Source organism: Pelophylax lessonae (genome assembly GCF_965119305.1).
Source record: "Pelophylax lessonae genome assembly, chromosome: 2".
NCBI lineage: Eukaryota > Metazoa > Chordata > Amphibia > Anura > Ranidae > Pelophylax > Pelophylax lessonae.
Genome location: NC_138769.1, coordinates 174,426,377 through 174,445,108, shown reverse-complemented (window position 1 = coordinate 174,445,108; position 18,732 = coordinate 174,426,377). Strand labels below are relative to the sequence as shown.

At 42.5% G+C, this 18,732-nt stretch overlaps 1 protein-coding gene across 1 annotated transcript in view; it reads left to right on the top strand.

The window, feature by feature from the left end:
* The window catches only part of PDHA1 (pyruvate dehydrogenase E1 subunit alpha 1), a 29,934-nt gene extending 15,451 nt beyond the window's left edge, over nt 1–14,483 (top strand). The window contains exons 5-11 of the mRNA XM_082247165.1: nt 1,111–1,202; nt 1,369–1,461; nt 6,278–6,433; nt 8,440–8,511; nt 8,889–8,956; nt 10,538–10,646; nt 13,935–14,483. Of these exons, the coding sequence (XP_082103291.1) occupies nt 1,111–1,202; nt 1,369–1,461; nt 6,278–6,433; nt 8,440–8,511; nt 8,889–8,956; nt 10,538–10,646; nt 13,935–14,099 (755 nt within the window). The 3' untranslated portion in view covers nt 14,100–14,483. The remainder of the gene's footprint in view (nt 1–1,110; nt 1,203–1,368; nt 1,462–6,277; nt 6,434–8,439; nt 8,512–8,888; nt 8,957–10,537; nt 10,647–13,934) is intronic.
* Nucleotides 14,484–18,732: the final 4,249 nt, after the last annotated feature.

Genomic DNA, 18,732 nt, shown 5'->3' with positions numbered 1-18,732 from the left:
CAGTGAAAGAAAAGTAGCAGGCCAATAAAGTCATCTTTTTACTCACTCTGCTCTTTCCCTCCTATTAGCATGTTCCTTGTCAACACTCTTGCACTTAGCACACCTGACTGGCTTGAAAATTCTGTATACAACAGCACTCAGATTAGGAGAGCGAGAGGCAACACTGGGAGCCAGTCAGGTGTGCTAAGTGCAAGAGTGTTGACAAGGAACATGCTAATAGGAGGGAAAGAGCAGAGGGAGTAAAAAGACGACCTTAATGGTTTGCTACTATTCTTTCACTGCCCAATCAGCAAGCAGGGAGTAGAGAGAGCACTGACTGTCCTCTGAAAGTGGTGTCATTACCTTGTCATTGCTGTAAGTGTAATGGGCCATACACACTATAAGATTTTCTGAAGACTTTTTCCTTTAGATTTACCAAAATTATATAATATGAGGTCAAACCTAAACACTTTCAATTTGTATGCAATCTAGCAGGCCCTTGCATTACATAGAAAAAGGTAAATCTGAAAGAAAAAGTCTTCAGAAAATCTTATAGTGTGTATGGCCCTTTAATCTCAATACTCACCAGAGCCCCCCTCTCGATCCAGCAATGTGCACAGGAGCCTCGGCTGTCCTGGGTCTCTCTCTCTCCTTGTTGGCTAAGTCACAGCAGCGGCTCCCACTGCAGTCATTTACAGCCAGCAAGCTAATGAGGAGAAAGCGGGGGTCAGGGCCAAGCTGGGGCTCTGTGTCTTATGGACCCATAGAGCGGGGATGGTGAACGTTCATGCACCAGTGCCCCCATAGCAAGTGGCTTGCTATTGGGGGCACTGGTCAAGGGGGAGGAGCCAGGAGCGCCAGTGGAGGACCCGAGAAAGAGGATTGGAGCTGCTCTGTGCAAAACCATTACACAGAGCAGGCAAGTATGACACGTTTGTTATTAAAAACCAAAAACAAATCTTTAATATCACTTTAAGGCAGCCTTAGGAAAACCACTTTGATGGATGGTAAGCATAATGGTATCCCACAAAATATTTGCTTTCTATCAGGTTTAGAAACATCTCATACTTAGAAAACTGATCTTACTGTATACTCCAAAATATTTACTTTCTGTTTATCCTCATGTGACAGGAAGAAAAGGTGGTTGTGCCAAGGGAAAAGGAGGCTCAATGCACATGTATGCCAAGAACTTCTATGGAGGAAATGGCATTGTGGGAGCTCAGGTATGTCACCTATTATGCTACCTCCTATTTAGTCAGCACTAGTTGACTGTCCCTTAAGATTGGTCAAAGGCACAAAGCAGAGCGACATGGATCCCCTGTGTACTAGAACTAAATTTTTATTATTGTAGAAGTCCAACTGATTTGGATAAAATGTGTTTACTTTCAGGTTCCTCTTGGAGCCGGGATAGCATTGGCCTGTAAATATTTTGGAAATCATGAAATCTGCCTAGCCTTATATGGTGATGGAGCTGCTAATCAGGTAAGAATTGGTGAATGAAGGGATGTGGGTGTTATAAGATACAAAAAACATACTCAAGCCTGATACACACTTTCTTTTGTTCAACCCAGCGAGCTGAACGAAAAAAAATAGTTTGAGAGGAGCTCGCTGTTTTAACTATGCAATGTTAGTACAGCAAATTCCCTGCTAAACTACTGTGTACTGACAGGAGGCTGAATCCCCGCCAGAACACACCGCTCATCCCTGGCAGCCATTAGCTGCCAGTGCTGAGATGGGCTACTGGTTATCCAGTATGCCTGTTCAACAGAAGCTGGCCAGGCTGATGTACAAATGGTTTCTGTTGAACCAGCCTATATTTGGCCCATGTGTACCAGGCTTGAAGGAAATCTATCCATTTTACAAATATTTTTATGATGAATACGAATAGAATTTTTCATGTATCTTGATGAGTTGTATATGAAAAAGTACATTCTAGATTTATCCTCTGCAGCAAGCAGGAGAAGAGCCCCTTGTAAGTTTAAAATGGTTGTAAAGGTTGAAGGTTTTTTACCTTTATGCATTCCAAGCATGAAGGTAAAAAACCTTTCAGTGTGCAGCTCCCCCCTCATATTTCTCTAGGCCCGATTTTGATCCAGCGATGTGCACAAGAACCGAGGCTCTCTTGGATCTCTCCTGATTGGCTGAGATGCAGGGGTCATTGGCTCCCGCTGCTGTCAATCACAGCCAGTGACACGGGGGAGGGGGGGCTGCGTCTTATGGAAGCAGAGAGCCGGCTCTGGAGTGAGCACGCAGGAGTGCCCTGACAAGCAAGCGGCTTGTTATGGGGGCACTCGGCAAGGGGGATGGGCCCAGAGTGCTGGCAGAGACCTGAAAAAAGGAGGATCCAGGCTTCCTCAAAACCACTGCACAGAGCAGGTAAGTATGACATTGTTTTTTATTTTTTATCCCTTATAAAGCAAGCATTTACTATATTGCAGCTTACCAATTCTGAGATATGATGGCTGCAATATTTTTCCCTTTTTTAGGTTTTTCTTTTTTATTTTCACTTGGTGATCCTACCAGTAAGTCTGTGGTTTTTCCAGGAAAAAAAAACTCTAGCCGATGTTGAGAAAAAACATTTACCACTGACAGGGGTGCTTATATTATTCACCTTTTATTTATGTAAAACCATTATCCCACAAGGAAAAAAAACTTTTGTTGTAACTGATTTTAAAGTATTAGCTGGAGTTTGGCTTCAATTTGTTAGTATATCTAAATCTGCTAACATCGAACGCTCCCCTCCTCCCAGACTGACAATGCTACTGTCTAAAGCTGCCTCCTGTGCTCCTTCATGCAGGGTGTGGGCACTCTAATACAGGAGATGTGTTGCTGAACAGATCAGCAGGTGAAATCAAGGGGGGGGTTGGGGGCGGCGGTAGCTTAAAAGTAAACTAATACAGCCACCACGTCTGCAGTATATTACATTTTTGGGTCTACATAGCCTTCCTTAAATTCTTGTAAAGCTATGCTATGAAATAGAGCACAAGAGTGGTGGGGATCAGGCTATACGCAATGTGAAGTAGGAACACATCCTTTCCCTTTCTATTAGCAGAACCATTTGGATTACTCAGCAGACATGCAGAGAATAGAATGCTGGGCACTGCCGGATTAAAAGCCGATCAGGGATCTCCTGCTTGCCCAGCAGCCGCTTTCATATGAAGCCCCGCTTCCTGGACCAGCTCCTATGATAGACAGCACATAGAATGTGTCGGCAGATAAGAACCATTTGGCCCATCTAGTCTGCCCAATATATCTGAATCCTATGAATAGTCCCTGGCCCTATCTTATATGAAGGATAGCCTTATGCCTATCCCATGCATGCTTAAACTCCTTCACTGTATTTGCAGCTACCACTTCTGCAGGAAGGTTATTCCATGCATCCACTACTCTCTCGGTAAAGTAATACTTCCTCATATTACTTTTAAACCTTTGCCCCTCTAATTTAAAACGGTGTCCTCTTGTGGTAGTTTTTCTTCTTTTAAATATGCTCTCCTCCTTTACCGAGTTGATTCCCTTTATGTATTTAAAAGTTTCTATCATATCCCCTCTGTCTCTTCTTTCTTCCAAGCTATACATGTTAAGGTCCTTTAACCTTTCCTGGTAAGTTTTTTCCTGCAATCCATGTACTAGTTTAGTAGCTCTTCTCTGAACTCTCTCTAGAGTATCTATATCCTTCTGGAGATATGGCCTCCAGTACTGCGTACAATACTCCAAGTGAGGTCTCACCAGTGTTCTGTACAGCGGCATAAGCACTTCTCTCTTTCTACTGCTTATACCTCTCCCTATACATCCAAGCATTCTGCTGGCATTTCGTGCTGCTCTATTACATTGTCTTCCCACGTTTAAGTCTTCTGAAATAATTACTCCTAAATCCCTTTCCTCAGATACTGAGGTCAGGACTGTGTCAAATATTCTATATTCTGCCCTTGGGTTTTTACGCCCCAGGTGCATTATCTTGCACTTATCCACATTAAATTTCAGTTGCCAGAGTTCTGACCATTCTTCTAGTTTTCCTAAATCCTTTTCCATTTGGCGTTTCCCTCCAGGAACATCAACCCTGTTACATATCTTTGTGTCATCAGCAAAAAGACAAACCTTACCATCGAGGCCTTTTGCAATATCACTTATGAAGATATTAAACAAAATTGGTCCCAGTACAGATCCCTGAGGTACCCCACTGGTAACATGACCTTGTTCTGAATGTTCTCCATTGACTACAACCCTTTGTTGTCTGTCACTCAGCCACTGCCTAATCCACTCAACAATATGGGAGTCCATGCTCAATGACTGCAGTTTATTGAGAAGTCTTCTATGTGGGACAGTGTCAAAAGCCTTACTAAAATCTAGATATGCAATGTCTACTGCACCTCCACCGTCTATTATTTTAGTCACCCAGTCAAAAAAATCTATAAGATTTGTTTGACATGATCTCCCTGAAGTAAACCCATGTTGTTTTTCATCTTGCAATCATTTAAGGGATTTAAGATGTTCCACAATCCTATCCTTTATTAGGGTTTCCATTAATTTGCCTACTATTGATGTCAGACTCACTGGTCTATAGTTGCTCGATTCCTCCCTACTACCTTTCTTGTGAATGGGCACGACATTTGCCAATTTCCAATCTTCCGGGACGACTCCTGCCACATTGGTGACCTCTATCATAGGAGCTGGTCCAGGAAGCAGGACTTCGCATGACAGCGGTCGCCGGGTAAGCGGGAGATCCCCGCTCTGTGTAATCCAGCGGCTCTCCTGTTTCTTCATTGCAGACTGCATTGGATGGGCATGCACTGGTGAGGCTGCATTGGATGGGCATGCACTGGTGAGGCTGCATTGGATGGGCACGCACTGGTGAAGCTGCAATGGACGGCAGTGTTAAGGCTGCATTGGATGGGCACGCACTAGGCTGCAAGTGCCGTGCGATTCCCCGGCTGCTGCGGGAGACAAGGGCGTGGCGGCGTTTTATTAATATACCTTAACTATAGTATATATTTTATATGTGGCCCGAGAAAATTTCTCTAAACTCAATGTGGTCCAGAGAAGCCGAAGGGTTGGACACCCATTATCTACAGCAGTGGTCCTCAACCCTGGTCCTCAGGGCCCACTAACAGGCCAGGTTTGCAAGATAACTGAAATACATCCAAGGTGATATAATTTGCTGCTCAGTGATTGTAGTACTCTAGTCTGCATCTCCCCAAGGTAATACTTAAAATCTGGCCTGTTAGTGGGCCATGAGGAACGGAACTGAGGATCACTGATCTACAGCATCTGCTTTTAAATGTCTAATCAGTGTGGTTTTGTTTTTTTGGGGGGGGGGGGGGGGGTTTGCCCTAAAGGGATGGTGTACAGTAAGAAACAGACTGCAATTGCTGAGCTCTTCTTTTTGCTTGGCTGTCTGCTAAATGTTTGTTGCCACAACTTTGAATCATTGACCTGGAACAGTTATGCAAATAAGCACTGCAGACGTCTTTCTAATTTCATCTGCATATATGTTCTACCAGTGACTAAAAAAAATGAAAGCCGATGAGATCAACAATAGCAGCCATAAATAGGCAGCCCCTGTGTTCTGTCAGTTGGTAATGGGCTGCCCAACACAAAAAAAAACCAACAAGGAAGTTTTCTGTTGGGAGGGGAGATCTACCATCTCTGGATCTACTGATTGTTTCCACATGGCAGTTTTCACTGAAGTTTACCTCCACATATTTACTTTATATTCATATGGTGACTGATTTGATTTTAAAGGATAAGTTCACCTTTTGGAATGTTACATGTTCCAGCCTCTCCTCCATGACAGCGAACAGACATGTTCTCTAGGTGCCCATTGACACTGTTTGAAAATAACGTGGTTGTGTGGAGCTCCGCCAGTCTGGTCGCGTCATTCTTTCACTACAAGTACCAACAGCCTTTGCGGCTGTCAGCTTGTAGTTCTCAATGAAGTACCGTGGTGCTGTTGAGAGCTCTAGTAGTTTGTCTCTGCCTGCCCGTAGGAGCTGTGAGCAGACAGATACACTGGGACGTATGCAGGAGTCCTGCATGGCACCCACCACCTGCTGATCGAGGGTGCAATGCTTTCCAGGCTCCAAATAAAAATAAATGCACATTGTTTTTTTACCTGCAAAAAGATCTGCATTTATTTGGTTTAAAAAGGTAAACTTATCCCTAAAGGTTTGGTCTAAGCTGTCATTGATATCCTACCTTCTTACTTTATTTGTCAATGTGCCTCTACAGTCTCTTAATTGAAAATGTGTTGACATATATTGTTAATGGAGACAGCAATTTTTTTTTCTTTTCTGCTTTACAGGGTCAGATTTTTGAGACGTACAACATGGCAGCTCTTTGGAAATTGCCATGTATCTTCATATGTGAAAACAACCGATATGGCATGGGTACCTCTGTAGAAAGGGCTGCAGCTAGCACAGACTACTACAAGCGTGGAGACTATATCCCTGGCCTCAGGGTGAGCACCACTTCTTTATTCTAAGCTTGTGAACTATCTTGCTGTTTTCTGCTTTGATGTTTTTCTGGATTGGGCTACTACCTAAAGTTTACCAGTTTGTCTTTAACCACTTACCGCATATCAACGTATATATACGTCGGCAGACTTTGCGGGGGTATACCGGGGTGATGCCTCTAGCTAGTACCTTGGTTAACAGCCAACGGTCGGCTTTCCGTCGGTAACGACCGATGCGGCTCGGGAGCCGCTCGATCGTTACCCGGGTGAGCGGGAGGGGACGTCCCCCACTCCCGCCCCACTCCCGCCGCCTTCCGTGACTTTGCTCGGGACTCCCGTCCCACCGGGAGCCCCGAGCACCCAGCCGGCACGTCCGTTGGCTGGATGGAGTTCCGATCAATGCCGGAAACGGCTTTGATCGGGTCTCCGATGACGTAACACGGAGGCGGCGTCCATGACGTCACTTCCGGGTTACTGTGCTGCAAAAAGCGGCAAATTTAAACGGCTGTATGCAAAAATGCCGTTTTCGGCGTTTTGCATACATGGTAGTGGAGGGGTCTAGGGTCTTTTAGACCCTCGATCCCTCCATAAAGAGTACCTGTCACTGCATATTGGTGTCACAAGGGATGTTAACATTGCTTGTGACAGCAATAAAAGTGATCAGAATTTTTTTTAAAAAAAAAACCTGTAATAAAGTTAAAAAAAATAAATAAAATAAATTGGAAAAAAAAAAATTTAGCCGTCACCGTTGGCTTGCGCACAAAAAAAAAAAACGTATACGGAAGTCGAGCCGCGATTGATATCGCTGTTCAAACCACACATGTGAGGTATCGCCGCAATCGCCAGAGCGTGAGCAATAATTAAAAAAAAAAAAAAAGAGCTACACTCTAACTCTAAACTGGTAACCGTTAAATTTAAAGCGTCGCCTATTGAGATCTCTATTGACCGTAGTTTGTCGCCATCCCACGGGGGGGGGGGGGGCGCAATTTTAAACCGTAACATGTTGGGTATCTATTTACTCGGCGTGACATCTTTCACGATATACAAAAAAATGGGCTAACTTTACTGTTTAGTATTTTTTAAATGCAGTGAAATGTGATTTTTCAAAATGTTTCCAAAAAAATGGCGTTTTAAAGACCGCTGCGCAAATACCACGTGACAAAAAATATTGAAATGAATGACATTTTATTCTCCAGAGTCTTTGCTAAAAAATATATATATATAATGTTTGGGGGTTCTAAGTAGTTTTCTAGGAAAAAATACTGGTTTTAACTTGTGAACAAAAAGTGTCCGAAATAAGGCTGGGGCTTAAGTGGTTAAACTCACCACAGTGGTGTTCAGTTTGTTTGAACTTTTTCTTCTGCTGTGTGTGACAGCGGAGGTCTCCTGGCTGCTAATCTGTAAGAATTGGCACTTCAGCTCAACATGTTTTTGCCCATCATTGTTCTAAAATGAGATTTTCCAGCACAGAATAAATTTGTATAGCATGTTTTACATTTTTTTTCTTACACAACTTTTGTAGTATATGTTCAATTCTTAGCTTGACATCAGCCTAAAATTATACTAAAGGCAAAACTTTTTTTTTTTTTTCGTTTTGGACAGAGTGGGCATTAGAACGCCTGTTTGTGGTCTGTGCCTCTGTTAGGGAGATTTATCCTCTCTATTTGTCCTATTTATTATAATCAGTGAAAGTAAAAGAATCCCCAATTTTGGGTTCTCCCTAGAAAAGTAATAGATGGGAAATCTTCCAATGGGGACACTAGTTCTGGTGACCTGGTGGGGGGGGCTGGTCAAGGGATTCCTTTAATTTGCAGGGATTCCCTGTCACTTCCTGTTTTTGCTATGGGACAGGAAGCTAAGGTAATTCTCTCCATTGGGACACACATTGGAAAACAAAAAAACAGGACAGGAGTTGTAACACTTCTACTCGATCCAAAATATAGTTATAGTTCTACTTAAAAACAATCCTTGGCTTAGATCCTGTAAGAGTAATAACTTTCATATTTTGGCAGGTTGATGGTATGGACGTGCTTTGTGTCAGAGAAGCTACTAAGTTTGCTGCAGATCATTGCAGATCTGGGAAGGTATAGTACCTGTATATGTATTTCCTTTATAAATAAATGTGTTGCTGTCCATTTCATATGTCTATATTTTAAAAGCATATCTAAAATGTGTTATTGTACAGTGGATATAAATAGTTGTAAGGCCCCATTCACAATTGTGCGACTTGGGACTGCAAAGTCGCATGACAAGTCGTATCCCATGATTTCCAATGAGTACCATTCATATCTGTGTGACTTCAAAGTAGTCCCTGCACTACTTTGGTCTGACTTTGATGCGACTTGCGGTCCATACACCAAGATTACTCAGGCATTTCTTCAAGTCACCCAACTTTCAGGTCACACAAGTGTGAAAGGGGCTTAATTGTATTGTTTTTGAATTTTTTTTTTTTTTTTTGCAGGGACCTATTTTGATGGAGCTTCAGACCTATCGTTACCATGGACATAGTATGAGTGACCCTGGAGTTAGGTAAATGCATGTACTGTAGCAAATGGAGCACCAGCTGGAAGCATCGTTGCAGCATTTAGTAAAAGCTTAGTGACAGCGCCGAGGCGCATAATGCTCCCAGTGAATTGTAGGACTGTGCTATTGTGAATATTCAACTCACCACTGCCCTCTGCTGTCTAGCTTGGCCTTTCGCAACCTTTTTAACACAGAGGAACACTTGATGTAACTTTTAGGTCTCAGAGAACACCTGGTAACAATTATATCCACAGCTCACAGTACATAAGCGTCAGAGGAGAAGAAATTAAAAGATCTTCGGAGTTGGTGGTTACTTATCTAATAGACAGAAATTACTCATTGCTGAAAAATCCTGATTGAAGAATAGACTGGTCTAGACAGTGCTATGTGTGTATATGTATATATTATATAGTGTGTGTATGTATGTAATAAATCATGTATGTGTGTGTGTGTGTATATATATATATATATATATATATATATATATATAATGTGTGTATGTATGTATGTGTATATATATAATATATATATATAAACGCATCTACATAAAATATAGGAGTTTCACTTTTTTTAATTCAATTACTGAAATAAATTTACTTTTTGATGATATTCTAATTTTATGAGATCGGCCTGTACGTACACTCCTACATACATAAACTCTCGTACACGTTTACACACACACACATATAAACTCGCATTCAGTGCTCAGGATAAATGAGTACCCCTCTTTTGAAAGGTAGGATTTGAATCAATATCTCAATGAACACAAGAACAATTTCCAAAATTTTGACAAAATTGAGTTTTATAGAACATTTGTTTCTCTTACGTCCTCCGACAGTCGCCGCCTCTTCATATTCGTCACATATGGGGTATTAGACTTTGCTCCGAAGGAGTAGAAGAGGCGGCGACTGTCGGAGGACTCAGAGAAAGGAATTTTACAGGTAAGATTTTACAAAAATTCCGTTTTAGCTCCTTACATGAAGTTAAGGTTAATAATGTAACTTTAAAGATTTGGTAGTCTGTTTTACTGAAATTAGTTAATGCAAAAATGAATACACCCAACACCAAAAACTACTACATCTAGTATTTTGTATGACCTCCATGATTTGTAAGGACAGCACCAAGTCTTCTAGGCATTGGGTGTACTCATATATGCTGAGCACTGTACGCACATACATACATACATACATACATACACTCACATGCACATTTACACACACATATACATCCGGTGCAGGCAAACGCACTGCGTTTGCGATCTGTATTTGGAATGTGGTTAGGATTACATTGACACCTGCAGAAGATCATTTTCAACTAAGCGCAGGAAACGCACGGAACGCGTATTTCTCACACCATGTTCTGATGTGAATGAGCCCTTGGTGACAGAGCAGTATTTTGATTTGTGGCAAAAAAGAGCTTTGTATTTATTTATATTTTCTTACTCAGGGATGTGTTGTGATTTGGTAATACCAATGTATTGCACTTCCTCACTCGTGGCGTGTCTTCTTTTTTTTTTTTTTCTATCCTGATCGGTCCACTTGCGTTATATTTTTTATGTGTAATGGAGTGCTTTATATTTGTTTCCAGTTACCGTACAAGAGAAGAAATTCAGGAAGTGAGGAGTAAGAGTGACCCAATAACCCTTCTAAAGGACAGGATGTTAAACAACAACTTATCCAGTGTGGAGGAATTGAAGGTATTTGATTTAATCCTCTGTTGCATAGAACCACATTATCAAAATCTTTTTGTGTTTTTTTTTTTTTTTTTTTTTTTTTTTAAATTACTAGCAGATTCTTTTTTCCTTCGGCCCCTTTCACACGGGCAGTGCGCCCGACGGACTCTGTTTTGGTCATCGGGGATCGATCTTTGCAGACGGAGCTGTCAGAGCCCCGCTCTCCTCTATGGGAGATCGGATGAAAACGGACCGCCTGTCCGTTTTTCATTTGATCCCATCCGATCCTCCAGACCGATGAAAAATAGGGTTTCTATCTGTCTGGATTTCACGGACAGGATCGGATAGCATCGGGTGTCAGCGGAGATACATGGAGCATCCGATTAGGTCCATCTGACAGGCAGACCAGATCGGAAAGCCCGTGTGAAAGGGGCCTTTTATGTGTAATGTGAAAGTTCAGTTGCAGAAAAAAGTTCAAATGCTCTATGTATTTTTTAGGGTAATTAGATAACCTTATTGCATATCCTTGCTTGATTAAGTTCTATAGATAGAGATGGGCCATTTTAAAGACACAGGACTCCATTCACAGAACCAGCTCACATGTGGTATTTAAATGTTTTGCCGAATACTGCATGCAATCCTGAAAAATGTAAATTTACTGCGGCTTTATGTGGTATCTACTGCATAAAGCAAAGTCACTCAGTAAATACTGCATAAAACAGGAGTGAAAGTCAATTAAATTTTTTTTTTCTAAAAATAGCAATTGGTAAATAAGTAGTGTCCCGGCATTAGAAATTTAAGGAACCGGCATCCGCCAGCATCCTTAACAACCTGCTTGTAAAGGAGCGGGCAGCCACCGCCGTGTCCTTGTCAACTGACGAGTCATCAGCTGTCAGCAGTAAAATATAAAAGCTGATGTACAAAACATGTCACGCTTTTAAATTGCGCATGACTCTGAAACTGCAACAAAAGGATGTAAATTTTATTAGTCATAGGCGACGCATTAAAAGCAGGTTACCACTTTAGGAGGTCTGGTGCTAAAATTACTGCCCATGATCCGATGTTTGTGGTGATACCTCACATGTGTGGGCTGATCACTGTGTGCGTGTGGGACCAGCGCATGCACTTGCCTTTACGCACAAGGACAGGGGCTTTTTTTTTTTTTTTGTTACACTGTCTCTTTTATTGTAAACATCCTTGTAACAGCAATAGGCATGTGACAGGTACTCTTTATGGAGGGATCTGGGGTCTGTAATACCCCATATTCCTCCTCCTGCCCTTTCAAGGCATTTGATCACACCAAGATCGGTGAAATGCTTTTGATTCTTCAAAATAGCACTGTTTACATCCAGGTAACCCAGAAGTGATGTGACCTCATCGCTTCTGGGTTACTATATCATAGAGCCCAACAAAGCCGCCTATCTGGTCTTTGCCAGGCTCTATGATCAGTCGGCAGAAGTGCCGGCTGGTCAATCAGGACTTCCGGTGGAATGGGAGATCCTGGTAGAGCTGCAGGAGGGGGAGACGCCACCTCCTGCTGCTTGTAAAAACACTCGATCGCTGGCTCTAAAAAAAAAAAAAAACGGTACCGGTTTTAACTACATAGTTAGTCAGGTTAAAAAAAGACACAAGTCCATCTGGTTCAACCAAAAAAAAAACAAAGAAAATTCAACTATACAATCCTATACCCGCAGTTGATCCAGTGGAAGGCGAAAAACCCCAAAATCCCCTCAAAAACTACATATCATCCAGTGATGTACGAGAACATTACTGGAGTTGAAGTGGGTATTTATAACCGCACACAGTACAGGATAAATTTTATAGGTCAAAAATAGCAGAAAACCATCACACACATCTTGTATAAGTTGACTACAACTGTTGTAAGAAAGGAAAAGTATAAATCTTAACCCAAGCAATATTATCAAAGACTAGTACCAATTATATACTTGCCTTAAAAAATGTAGTTTAACCACTTAAGGACCGAAAGGTTTTAAAACCCCCCCCCCCTAATGTCCAGGCCATTTTTTGCGATACGGCGCTGCCTTAATTTAACTGACAATTGCGCAGTCATGTGACACTGTACCCAAGTAAAATTGATGTCCTTTTTTTCCCACAAATAGAGCTTTCTTTTGGTGGTATTTGATCAATGTGCGTTTTTTTTTTTTTTTTTTTTGCACTATAAACAAAGTGCGACAATTCTGAAAAAAAACTATTTTTTACTTTCTGATATAAAACATTCCCAATAAAAAAAATCTAATTTTTTCATCAATATGGGTCAGTATGTATTCTGCCACATATTTTTGGTAAAAAAAATACCAATAAATGTATGATTGGTTTGTGCAAAAGTTATGTCTACAAATTAGATATATTTGTCATTTTTATTTATTAATTATTTATTTTTATTTTTTTTTTTTACTAATAATGGCGGCAATCAGCAATTTTTTTTTTTTTTTTTTTAAGCGGGACTGCCCGGATCAGATACCTAACTGACACTTTTGAGGGGACCAGTGACACTAATACAATAATCAGTGCTAAAAATATGCACTGTTACTTAACTAATGACACTGGCAGGGAAGGGGTTAACACCAGGGGCGATCAAATGGTTAGGTGTTAGCTGATGCTTTCTAACTGGAGGGGTTGTACTCACTGGATGAACACAGAGACCTGTGTTCCTTAATAGGAGGAACACAGGATCTCTGTTTTCATCACTGACAGAACAGCAGCCTGCCTTGTTTACATTGGCAAACCGCCAATCTTTCTCCATGGGGAGCGATCGCAGGTGGCTGGCAGACATTGCGTCCGCCAGACCCGCTGATTGGCTCCCACTCTGGCCAATCGGTGTGTGTGTGTGTGTGTGCGCGCGCCTGCGGCGGTGGTGCACGCGCCCCCACTATCGGTTACACGAAGCGACGTACAGATACGTTTTCACGTAATAGAGCCGACCTGCCGCAGTAAAAATACGGCTGCTGGTCGGCTAGTGGTTTAAATGTCAAATGCATTGTCTTATACACCATCTTCTCCTATTCAGCCAATCCTAAATACCTAAAGTACACAACATCACAAAAAAGAGGGCACAATGAGTTCTGTATTATACAAGCGTGGGTAAGGGGTATGGTACGTATAAAAGTTTTGATTTAGATAATAAAATTCTGGGAACTCTCCTTCAGTATGCAACCCTTGAAAACGGAAAGACAAATTTCAGGCTATAATAATGAGCCTTCTCAATCTTATGACCTCTATATGCAGTATTTTGCCCACAGAACAGCTTTGGCTCTAATTGCTTCTGCTGCTAACAAATCTTTTCTTTTGCAGGAAATCGATGTTGAGGTGCGGAAAGAAATAGAAGAAGCTGCTCAGTTTGCCACCACTGACCCTGAGCCCCCTCTGGAAGAGTTGGGAAACCATATTTATCATAACGAAGCACCGTTTGACGTACGGGGTGCCAACCCCTGGATTAAATACAAATCTGTCAGCTAAACATCCCCAGTACTCCCAGTCTTTATATGTACCGTATACTCATTTGTCTGTTACTCTGTCACCGCTTCAGTGGGGACTGTTGTTTCATGTAACCTTTTCCCACTTTACTGGGATAGGGAGCAGACAGTCCTTTTCAAGCATTTTATTCTAAGCAGATGGACTTCTAAGTGGTTGGAAAGATTTAAGTCTGCCAATTGCCTTAGATTCTCCTGGTGACACATTAAAGATACTCAAGTGTCTATTACAGCATCGTGTTCTATCCTCAGTACATTACTGAGCTGTTATTTATAGGAACTCTCCTGTTTTTAAGTGTGTACAGACAGCTAACACGTGTCTTACCATGTTTTCATTCTGCAGTCATTAAACTTTGGCCTTAAAGAGTTATTTTTTACTGTACTTTTTCCTTTGTACCTTTCTATTACAACTCATAAATGAGTGCAGAGTTTTCACAAAATTTATACAGCTCAATGTTGGTATCCTATTTTGTCTGATCATAGGAAAATAGGTTATACATACACATACATACATACATACATACATACATACATACATACATATATATATATATAGACCAGTGGTCTCCAAACCGAGGCCCGGGGGCCAGATACGGCCCTTTGCTTGCCTTTTATCTAGCTATTCCTCTCATTGACAGTAACAATGGGGCATAATTCCTGCCACTGACACCATCAATGGAGCACTGCTCCCGCCCCTGACACTGGCGGTGGGGGCACTGCTCCCGACACTGGCGGTGGGGGCACTGCTCCCGACACTGGCGGTGGGGGCACTGTTCCCACCCTTAACACCGGCGGTGGGGCAGTGACCCCTAAAATAGACTATATACAAAAAAGGCCTTTCCGTATTAACCACTTAAGCCCCGGAAGATTTTACCCCCATTCCGACCAGGGGGTATTTTGCGATTCGGCACTGCGTGAATTTAACGCACAATTGCGCGGTCGTGCGACGCTGTACCTAAACGAATTTGACGTCCTTTTTTTCCCACAAACAGAGCTTTCTTTTGGTGGTATTTGATCACCTGTGCGATTTTTTGATCACGCGCTATAAACAAAAAAAGAGCGTCAATTTTGCAAAAATAGCAATATTTTTCACATTTTTTTATATGAAATTCCCCCAAAAAAAAATGTAAAAATCAAAATTTTTAAAAATTTTCGGCCAATTTATTTTATACTACCTATGTTTGGTAAAAAAAATCGCAAAAAGCGTATTTTGATTGGTTTGCGCAAAAGTTATCGCGTTTACTAACAAAGGGAAAGATTTTTGTCATTTTTGTTGTTTTTTTTTTTAACGCGTAATGGCGGCGATCTGCGATTTTTTTTGCGGTACTGCGACATTGCGGCGGACAGATCGGACCCTTGACTGACATTTTTGACACTTTTGGGGTTACCAGTGACATTTCTACAGTAATCAGTGCTATACATATGCACTGTTACTGTAAAAATACACTGGTAGTGAAGGGGTTAACTTTATTTGGAAGGGAGGGGCTGTGTGTGTCCCTAGGGGCGTGGTTTCTACTGTGATTGGCTGTGGCTCTAGCTGTAAGGACACTGATCAACGGATCTACATACCAGATCCGTTTTATCAGTGTCTTTGCAGCGAGGAGAATGACAGGCAGTTTGTTTACACAAGCTGCCTGACATTCTCCCTCTCCCCCGCCGATCGCCGAGTGACCGGCGGACATCGGGTCCGCTGGTCACACGCGCGGGGGGGTCCGTGACCACGCGGGAGCGGGAGCGCGCCCCGGGGGGCGCGCGCTCGCTCCCTAGACCCTCACAAGCAAGCAACGTAGCCCTACGTTAGTTTGCCTGTGAGGGGCTGACCGCCGACGTAGATAATCGTGCGGCGGTCGGCAAGTGGTTAACACCTTAAAGTTGGCATAGTCCTACAGTATTGTCTGCTCAGCTCTGTTCATCTTAATGTTTGCAAAGTTTTTCCTATAATAGCAAAGGCTGAGCTTACCACTGCTGGGAGAGTGCACTGTGCATGTGTGACTTTTGAAAGTGGGAGACCTGGGCTCTTGTTATGCTGGGGGGGGGGTAAGCTTCTAACAGCTGGAATGGCCTGGGAAACTAGCCAGGATAAGAATGTCAACAAATACGGGGAGTACAGGTAGTCCCCAGGTTATAAACATGTGACTTGCATACAACTACTTACAAAAGGGAGACCGAAAGAAGTGAGGAGAAATCTACCCCAGGAAGGGAAATTCACTCTTGTAAGAGTTCTCATGGGAAAAAGGTTTCTCCACAAAGGCTGGGTTCACATATATGCAAATTGGATGCGTTTTTAACCACATCCAATTAGCATAACGGGAGTATGACCGGCTTTCATTTGATTTGATTCACACATGTGCGGCGGCCGCGGTGCGGTCTTGAAGAGTCCTTTGTGTTTTTGGGCCTGATTCAGGTGCAAATTCAGGGGAAAAAAAATTTGCTCCTGAACCAGTTGACAGAAGCGCACAGGACACCGGACTGCAAACCGCAGCCGCAAATATGTAAACCGAGCCTAAAGCTTTATCACCAATCCTTGTTTCCACAACAAACCCACAATTTTTAAAATCCAATTATCATAGGGACAGAAAGTGAGGTGAAATCTTCTGAACAGGGGCACAGACGGCAAAACAAAATGTTACAGGGGTGTTAACCCTTCACTATGCTATCCAAAATTTAAAAATAATTTACACTTACAAATTGCACTTGCTCCATCTTGCAAACAAATTCAACTTAAGAACAAAGCTATGGAACCTATCTTGTTTGTAACCCGCGAACTGCTTGTATTTGAGTTTGGCTTCAGTGCTACTAAAAAAGGCCTACAGGTATGGCACTTCCAATAATCAACTTCTTTTTTTAAAGCTGAACGGTTCTAACCACTTGCTTACTGGGCACACATACCACCTTCCTGCCCAGGCAAATTTTCAGCTTTCTATGCTGTCAGACTTTGACAAGTCGTGGTCATGCTACACTGTACCCATATGACATTGTTATCATTGTTTTCACACAAATGGAGCTTCCTATTGGTGGTATTTATTTAATCAGCATTGGGTTTTTTATTTTTTGCAAAACAAACCAAAAAAGACAGAAAGAAAAAAGTTTACAGTTATAAAATTTTCCAAACAGGTAATTTTTCTCCTTCATTGATCTCCGCTAATGAGGCTGCACTTGATAGACGGCACTGATGAGGTTGTACTGATAGATGGCACTGATGGACACTGGTAGGTAACACTGATGATGAGGCACTAATTGGTGGCACTGGTGGGCACTGATTAGCAGTACCGATGGGCACTGGTAGGTGACACTGGTGGGTACTGATTAGCAGTACTGATGGGCACTGGTAGGTGACAATGGTGGGTACTGATTAGCAGTACCGATGGGCACTGGTAGGTGACACTGGTGGGCACTGATTAGCAGTACCAATGGGCACTGGTAGGTGACAATGGTGGGTACTGATTAGCAGTACCGATGGGCACTGGTAGGTGACACTGGTGGGCACTGATTAGCAGCATCGGTGGGGACAGTGTGGGACCGATGTCCCTCTTACAGAAGCTGGTGATCAGCTTTATTTTTTTTCTCCTGAGGTTATCAGCCGACTTCTGTTCACATCACGTGATCAGCTGTCATTGGCTGACAGCTGATCACATGGTAAAGGGCTGTGATCGGCCCTTTACTCCTATCTGTGATCAGCCGAGTCCCAAGTGATCATAGAGTGCGTCACCTGCGCTCCTCGATACATCCAGTATTTTAGGCCTGCGCTGTAGCCATCTTTCGGCTATAGCGTGGACATGAAGTGGTTAAAGAATATCGATCATTTATACATAGTTACAATAGATCAACAACACTATGCATGTACCATACCTGGCTGATGCCCCTGGAAGCTGGAAATCACTAAAGAGGACTTGGCTGTCCTGCTTCTGAATCCCAGGCCGAGCAGCTGCACCTCCTGTTTACTGAATACAAGAGGTTAGCCGCTTGGCACAGTCCCTATTCAGAGAATGCTTTGCATTTTCTGAATGAATGCAAAGCCCTCTCTGATTGGACAAGGTGGGGAGGCAGGGCGGTGACATCAAACTGGTGCCCATGTTGAATGGCTGACCTCCTGTGTTCACAGTGAAGTTCAGCAGCCGCTTGGCGTGGGACCTGAAAGCAGGTGGAGTAGCTTCATCTAATTCAGTGGCCACGGGCATCGGTTAGGTATGGTGTATACATAGTTATATTGGTCCAAGTTGGACCAGTGTAACTATGTACAAGGGGCGTTCAAGTCAAAGCAGGACTTTTGTGTTTTTATATAATAAGAAAAAATTTTAAGGAGTGGAAAATGCCTTTATTTTTCAACATACTCCCCTGCTAGATTTATACACTTTTCCAAGCGTTTAATACCTGCAAAGCTTTGGCGTAGAAAGATTTGTCAGGACGCCTGAACCATCCTAGGACAGTCTGCTTTTACTTCATCATCGGTGCTGAAATGCTGATCTCTGAGGAACTATTTTAGGGGTCCAAACAGGTGGAAATCACTTGGAGTGAGGTCCGGGCTGTAAGGGGGATGTGGCAATACCTCCCAGCCAGATTGCTGTAATGTGCATGTAGTGTGGTGAGCAGCATGAGCATTCTCCTGGAAAAAACAAGAC